Raw genomic sequence first — 8,094 nt, forward strand, 5'->3', positions numbered from 1 at the left:
GTTCTCCATGTGTGCCAGCGTGTGTTTGGGTGCTGACAGGCCGGCAGGTGTGTGCAGGTGCTCCCCTTATCACTCAACATCACACAAACCTGTCCTCCTAACGCACACACACTGGCCTATCTTCCCATTCAGAAACTGGCATGTCTGTCCTGATGAACTCATTTAGAGTCGTGAGTTAACACAATACCTGATGAAATTGTGATTAATCTAAGAACATAGGAGGTCCACAGCTTTTTTTTTTAAAACAATGTTTTTATTTATGTGTGGCAGAAAAAGGCACAGTGAGTATTCGAAATGCATATTAAACAAAAAATAGTTCATAAAAACTGTAGGTTTCCCAAAAAAACATGTTATTACATTTTGTTTAGACTGTGAAACTAATATTGATGAAGGCAACTTGTGTTTTTTTGGTCAAGTTTAAGTGGTCCATTCAAAACACACAATGAGTGTGGCATGAGGAGGGTCACCTGTCGCCGAGGTCACAGCTAACACGTCACTCAGCACCCTGCCTCCACAGTACACCACACACAGACAGCTGTCTCATCACACACACTTGCTCAGACACACACACATGCCATGTATGTATAGCATGGCGAGGAATGACATCCCCACATACACACACACACACAATCACACGCACACCCAAGCAGCTGCAGCATGGCCAGAGTCCCGGACCGGCCGGCACCGATGGAGTTTCCTGGGAATTAACTGCATGCCCAGCTGCCCTCAAACCACGCACACACACATCTACACACACTTGACAGGATGCAGCAAAAAAATAAAATAAAAATGTGCTGCTGATACCAATATGACCTTAAAAAAATCTGATAAACCTACAGAGTCTTGAAATTTTTAAGGCACTTAATAAGTCTTTACATAAAAGCAACAGAACTCCAGTTTGTCTGTCCCATCCAGTGTCCTTTGGGCGTGTTTCGGCTCTAAATCAGGAGGGATTCGAACCAGCGAGCAGCTTAATCTGGCTCATGGGAGCAGTTCAAGGAATGTGAGTCTATGAGGCAGGGCAGCATCCAGACGTGCTGTGTTTGTGCAGCAGGGACATGCGGCTGAAGGTCCGCGAGCAGGATCCGCACTGGTACTTCTTCACTTCGGAGTGGGTCTGCAGGTGGGCGCGCAGGTTGGAGCGATCGGCAAAGGCCCTGTTGCAGTGTTGACAAGCGAAGGGGCGCTCACCTGGGGAACAGAAAACATCAGAGACACACTTCATTAGCAGGTCAAAAGGTGTGTGGTTTTTTCAAATGATCCAGAGACAACAAAGATCAGGACCCTGACCTACTTAATGCAGATTGATGCATGTGTGACAATTGTCAGGCTGAGATTAGATTGTGCCAGGCTAAGCAATAACACTTCAGGGGACATCAATGAATATCAATGAGCACATGGTGCAACTTGGCTGTTACATTTACAAGTGGTCGATGGGATTAGTCTGACACATCAATGTGAAAAGCTGCTCTTGATGCTTACCTGTGTGAGTGCGAATGTGTCCTCTGAGCAGCCATGGCCGGGAGAAGGCCTTGCCACAGGTGGGGCACACACAGGGCAGAGTGTGTGAGCGAATGTGCATCTTCAGCGCCCCCAGGCTGGTGTACTCCTTGGGGCAGTGTTTGCAGTGGAAGGCCGGGCGTGCAGAGGCATCACTGGGCAGGGAAGGCGTCTGCTGCAGCGGAGCACCATAGGAGAACGGGTGTTGGGATATCTGGTGGTGGGACAGTGCGGAGAGGCTGTTGTAGCTGTTGCTGCAGTGCAGGCAGTGGTAGATGTGCTGTATGATATCCGGGCTGGGGGGATCTGAGGTACGCCCGCCATCCTCCTCTTCCTCGCCACTGCTGCTGGAGGGAGAGCTGCTGAGGTCCAGAGGGCGCAGCGGGGAGGGGGACAGAGACACTGGGGTAATCGGGGACAGAGGTGCAGGCAGGGTGTCGGCGCTGCTGAAGAATGGGCTGGTGGGGTAGCAGGTCAGGGCCGAGCTGTTGTTCTGCATTGGAAGTTCAGCCCGGGGAAAGCTTTCTGGGACAAAAGCTGGTGACAGAGGAAAGCTGGTCAGGTGGAGTCTCACTGATAATCTAATAAAGCACTAAACTTGTTTTCATTCCTGGTGTCTTCTTACAGCCTGCATTCAACACCCATTTAGCTCCTCCATTAGCACATATTGCAGCTGGCTAACACTTTTCTATGTTTGATGCAACTTGAAAGGTTAATATCCATCTTAACTCGCACATGGATCTGTTCGGCACGTGATGGTAAAATGTCTGTTTTGATGACAGACTGAATGTGATTCACTCAATGTCAGATATAATCACAGATGCATCAAATTAAGAAGAAACATACCTGTTTGGCTCTCCAGGTGGCTTTCCCTGTAGTATGGCTTCTTGTTGGAGAAATACTTCTTGACAAGGAATGACCGAGGCATGTTGAGGTCTGCGTTCGCCGATAAATAAAAAAATATATATCCTACGGTGGATAGCTCGCTGATCCAGGGGTCTTTTCTTCAGGCAGCTGCGGATTGCAGTCGGACGGAGCGAATAAGCTTTGAGAGATAAACAAAACCACTACCGAGGTCGTGTGTGTCTTGCTGACGGATTGCAAAGTTGCCTCCTCATATAGTAACCAGAGGGGAGAAGCAGCGGGGGTGGGTGGGCACATCTCCGCCCAGAGACACACCCCATACGTCAGGGCGCCACCAGACAGCCCCATTCACCACAGGTGCCCAGTGTGCCAAAAGCTGGAGCTAAGCCCAGAGCTAATTGTGCATTTCACGGCTCTAACGGCTCACTCTGTACCCACAGGGATGCGCTTATTGTCATTAAATGAACTATTTAAAGTTAAATTCCTCCAAATTAGACGTCATACTTAATGGTAAATGCGCGAAAAGCACTAACACAGAACAATAATAGCTAAAAAGCACACAAAAATATGAAGTGACTTCAGAATCTGAAGTTATGAAAAAGCTTCCTGACTATTTAAATATTCCCTCTCCATCATCCAAAATGTTACTTTACAACATGTGACATGGCAAACTAAAACTGCAGCGTCCTCTGTCGGTCATAAATTATCTTTGTGTGCGTGAGTTGGAAGGCTCCAATTGCCTTATGTAGTCTTCTTTACCATTTAATGCACAACATTTCCGGAATAATCCTTCCCACGTGCACAACATAGATTAAAAAGGGTTTTAAGAAGCTCACGACTAAAAACAAGTCCTTGTGTTATTGGTAACAATTGAACGAGATCATTTCCTAATCACATTGTGCATTTTGCAGCCCTTTCAGAACATTTAGACCTTTTCACCGCCACATAAGTAACTGATTTTACGCAAAGCCTTTGGTGCGCCTGTGCCCCGGAGCTTTTACGCACCCCGGTGAGGTAGAGACATCTTGAGAAGGTACACGAGACAAACGCTCTGTTCTCTTGGCAGCACAAAATACAAGGGACTCGGTTCATCCTGACAGCATCTCTCTTTCTCTGTCTCTCTGCGGGAAAGAGGTCCGTTTGAATAAAAGAGGCGCTGTTTCCCAGCTTGCTCACAGCATGATCCGAGGTCAAATTAACCGAGCTGTCAGGAGCATTATGATGATGTAAACCCCGACATGGAGCTTTAAATCGTGTGCCTTTAGGTGGAGGAAGTGGTCTTCACATAATGCATTGTGCTTTTTACTTCTAATGCGTAAATCTGCGTGATCGTCTTTGACTTTTAAGCAGTTCCACGCATCAAAATCAAGCTCATACCTGTTTTATTTTTACAATTTAAATGAGCAAGGATTACCAGAAACTATGAAAGCAATATAACATAGTTAAAGAGTAATCCATGTAGATTATTATCCCGTTCTTATTTTAATTTCACGGCGTATATTCTTGTTTTATTGTCAATTTTATTTTTGTTTTGTTTTTTACACGTATAGGCTTTTTCATATATTCTCATGTTCTGTGTTGCATGTTTGCATGAAAATAATTCCTAAGTACGCTGCACCAAACGTTTTCTAACGAACAAACGTAACTGGTTGATGTTGCTCCCCAATTTAAGTCGTTTAAAAACAAGTTTTTTGGATGCACACACCCCGTGAGTTTGAAAATCAGGTGCCAGCCATTACACAGGAATGTCCCGGTCTTCAGATGGTCCTGCTTAGCATTGCAAAGAGTCTAAAAGCTCCACGGTGGCCGCTGATGGGGCTGTATGCACCTGTCTAAAGGCGCCATTGTCACTGCATGCCCAAAAGTTCACACGTCGTTAGAGCGCTTGTTGACGCCGACGCCACGTAGACTGGAGGTCACAAGGGCAGGACAGCAGTAAAAACAAAAAAGCAAATAGCAAAGACACACGAGAAAGTAATCTGAGGTGTGGGTCTGAGTGTACACATGGTGTTTAGGAGCTTGAACTTAATGTTATAAAGCAAATCACTGCAAATGAGTACAGCATATATGGGATTTTTATTGGGATGATCTGTGTGTATCTTTCTCACAAATATAGAAAAATTATGACAAAATGAAAAAGTCACCTGACCCGACACACGCAAACACACACATACTATAGGAGTCTGCAGAAGTGAAAACAGCTGATTACACACTGTTGAATTTGTTCTTCAGAGTGCAGCTCGTCTGCAGACAATTTGTGTTACAACATGGTTAGAGTGACCTCATGACACACAGAGGACGTGAAGACATGAAAAGTTTGCTGCTCAGTCAGAACAGATGTTCTCTCCTCGCCGGCCTCAGGGATAAAACAAGCCGGTGTTCCCACAGAGGCTCAAACTGTCTGCTGGAGCACAAGACGAATCTTCATTCGGGTTATTCTTTGGGAGGTTTCACCAACTGATGCCAGAAATACTCTGAAAGTCAGATAACCCCCTGCCAAAACAAATCTGAAATTAAAAGTGGATGTCAAAGATACACGATTGAAGATGTTTGTACTTAAATGTTGGCAACAGTTTATTGATTAAATGGAAACCCTTTGCTCAAATCAATTACACAGTCCACATGCAGCCTGTAACTGGGAATATGTTCCCCTTTGCTTATCATTACCTTGTTGACTGTTATAGAGTGAAAAAATACTCTTACACAGACAAAAATAAGGTCAGTGGTAAAGTTACGATACACCTGCTGGCTAGTGATGTGTATTTAAAATGTCACATTTAAAAAAAAAAAAGCTAAAGAATATGTTCACTATTTAGAGTAATCCAACAGAACATGTAACAGAAACTACACTTACTGGTATTATCCTGGATGAAGACATGTCTAATACATGTCAAACACTAATAAATATAGAATTAAATGAACAAAATATTATCTGCTTATGCTGTTGTTACTCATGTCTGTCTCTGAGCGCTTTAAAATAGGCGGTACAGTGTTTGGTTTTAGTGAATCTAGCCTGCTTTTGTCCAGGAGAGTTGTAAAGATCTACAGAGGCGACAAGTCATTAGTCCATGCTAGTCTCCTGGTTAAAAGTGAAAAATGTTGTCGGAATATGTGCCCTAAAACAGAATAACTTTTGAAAGCATGACTACAGAACGAGTGATAATGAACAAAATGTTGTTCTTTTCCAAACAAACACAAAACTCAGCTCAATAGGACAGCCTCATGACCACCATTTATCTGAAAATCCATGAGAATACTCTGTTAAAAGAAGAACCTGAAGAGATTTCCAATAGGTGACAAATAGGGGAACGATGTATGCTGCTGTGACCGTGGCAGTGCAGATGTTTCCTGTCTAAGTTATTGTATTGTATGTATAAGAAAATTCAAGTAGAAAGTGGAGCTGCGTCCATTCATGTTTACAGCTTTGGGGAGTAGCCTATTTGTGCATGTGTTAAAAAAAGTTGTATTCATAATTTTATATGGCTGTAGAACGCCGCATGAAGCCAGCTTGTCACAAGTGATAAAACAACTTAAAAAAATATATGGAGGAGCAGAGCTAGAAAGAAATAGTCTCACTAGATCTACAGAGCCCGCTCCTCAACTCTGCTCATGGCTAGCAGCTTGAGGGTACATTAGCCGCTACTAGCATAACACACCCAAATCTCCAACAGAAGTGTTGGAAGAAGAGCGGCATTGGCCGTGTTGTTGTGGCTGTTTCCTTTACAAGGAAGTATATTAAGTGAAATAAAAAGGTTGAAATGTTTAGTTCTGCTGAAAATACAGATAATGATGCTATAAAAATGCTAACAGCTAATCGTAGCTTAAGACACACCGTCGAAAGTATTCTGCCAGAAAATGACAGGCTGTGGTGGGTTTCTTATACCTTTTTAAATTGACTTAGTGTGCTTGAAGTAGTAATAATGATAACAAGAATCATAACCTTTTCATATAACAGTGACTTAAATTGCGGTTTTTATGAGTCGACCTATGACCCCTGACTCAGTTAGCAAGATTTTCCAGGCCTCAGCTACAGATCTCCGCTGACCCTAGAACCACCTCTGATGCTAATGTAGGTCAAAGAGAAGTAATGCTATTTTAAATTGACCAAAAGGGAAATTAATTGAGGTTATACTGTTATTTTTATGTTCTTTTTGGATTTAAACCACCTCTTGTTATCGTCTTTATACTCCTTAAAGTTCCCCGATTATTTGATAAGAATACACCATCACTCATCTGCTGGTGCTTTAACAAATAATAATCTTTATTTCCCTGACTTGATGGTGTTGGATGAGGTAATGAACATAAAAGCAAAGAGATAAGTTGCTGTAACTTTGGCCTCTTTTTACATGGAATTATATCATGCATTGTCTGAGCTGATGGCTGGAGATCACTCTGCACTTTAGTGTCCTTTCATATGTTTACAAAGAAGCCAACTCCCAAACAGCTATTGTGGTTGTACAACTGCTTTAGCTCAAGTGGCAAGTACACAAGTGCAGCTGAAAGCCACGTTTTACATCTTAAAACCCTTTGCTGATGGCCAGGCTCATTGTTACCATGCAGGTCATTCAGACACCATCTAACGATTGCTCGAGTGCATTTACATTTGATCTTTAAGCAGGTTGTTTTTCCAGAAAGCACGACAACAGCACAGAAAGATCAAGTCGAGTCAAGCTCTTTGTTAATGTGATCATGTAAAGGAGAAAATAGATCTCCCAACAAGTGGATGTGATGATACAGGGATACTCAGGTTGAATCTGAAAGAAAGCGGTGGAGGATCTGTGCCCACTCTCAAGGCCATTGTGCCCCGTGAAGTAGAGCCAGTTTAACATCTACTTACATTTAACCACTTATGTCTGAAGACGCTCTCTTTAAGGTCTGTTGCTGTGTGTGTGTGTCTGTGTGTGTTGCCCCTCAGGTTCAGAGGTCCATAGGCTCAGCAGGAGACAGATAAGATTATCCCACTGGAATGCAGAGCTGGTCATATGGACACACACTCCCACACACACACACACACTCAGAAGTTTGTACACAAACTTTTTTGAAGTATTTCTCACATGTTTAAATGAGTCAAATCTTGCTCAAGGGCACTTTGACAGACGGAAGCAGCCTGTTCCCTGTAACGCACTGTAAATAAGATATTCTGATTTCTACATTAATGCAAAGGTAAACACCAACTGGACGTAGTTTTCAGGTTCAAAAGAGCAACATTTGCTCAGAAAAGGTGTGTCATTTTGATTATTCTGAGCATCTGTTATCCTGGTGCCCCCTGTTGTTGAGCAGCGTGGATGTCCTACAAAAATATATAATTGCTTTTACCTTCCAGCCATCCCTGTTTCTTTAATATCTAAAAAAAAAAATACTACTGCTTTACCAAGCAGGTAAAAATGTACCTTCTTGAACTGATCTTGTGGTTTAAATCATAATCAGAAAGAGAATTTGGAATATTTCTGTCAGTATTAGACGTAAAATAATGTACACAGTAAGAATTCAGTACATTTAGTGGTGAAGCACAATTTCAAAAGTGCTGAAAGTAGTGGTAAAAGTATTCAGATCCTTTACTTAACTTAATGCCGTATTTCACTGTATAAATACTCCAAGTATGGCTTGTGTGAAAGTCTTTGCTAAGTAAAAGGATGCTGGCATAGCAAAATGTACTTCTTGCTCCAGTCTGAAACCAAAGACTGAACTTGTGCCCACTGTCCTTCCTGTATGTAACACTGTCTGTCCTGT

General features: G+C 42.8%; 1 protein-coding gene across 1 annotated transcript; it reads right to left on the bottom strand.

Annotated features, from left to right (window-relative positions):
* Positions 1-281: 281 nt before the first annotated feature.
* On the bottom strand, positions 282-2,474 carry snai1b (snail family zinc finger 1b). Its single transcript, XM_069660704.1, has 3 exons — positions 2,347-2,474; positions 1,483-2,037; positions 282-1,191 (listed from the first exon to the last, which is right to left on the bottom strand). The coding sequence occupies exons 1-3, from the start codon at positions 2,426-2,428 to the stop codon at positions 1,010-1,012; spliced, it is 819 nt and encodes a 272-aa protein (XP_069516805.1). The 5' UTR covers positions 2,429-2,474; the 3' UTR covers positions 282-1,009.
* Between the last annotated feature and the right edge of the window lie 5,620 nt (positions 2,475-8,094).

This window comes from Semicossyphus pulcher, unplaced genomic scaffold (genome assembly GCF_022749685.1).
Source record: "Semicossyphus pulcher isolate SPU_LCO1_2020_fin unplaced genomic scaffold, fSemPul1.0.p SCAF_13, whole genome shotgun sequence".
NCBI lineage: Eukaryota > Metazoa > Chordata > Actinopteri > Labriformes > Labridae > Semicossyphus > Semicossyphus pulcher.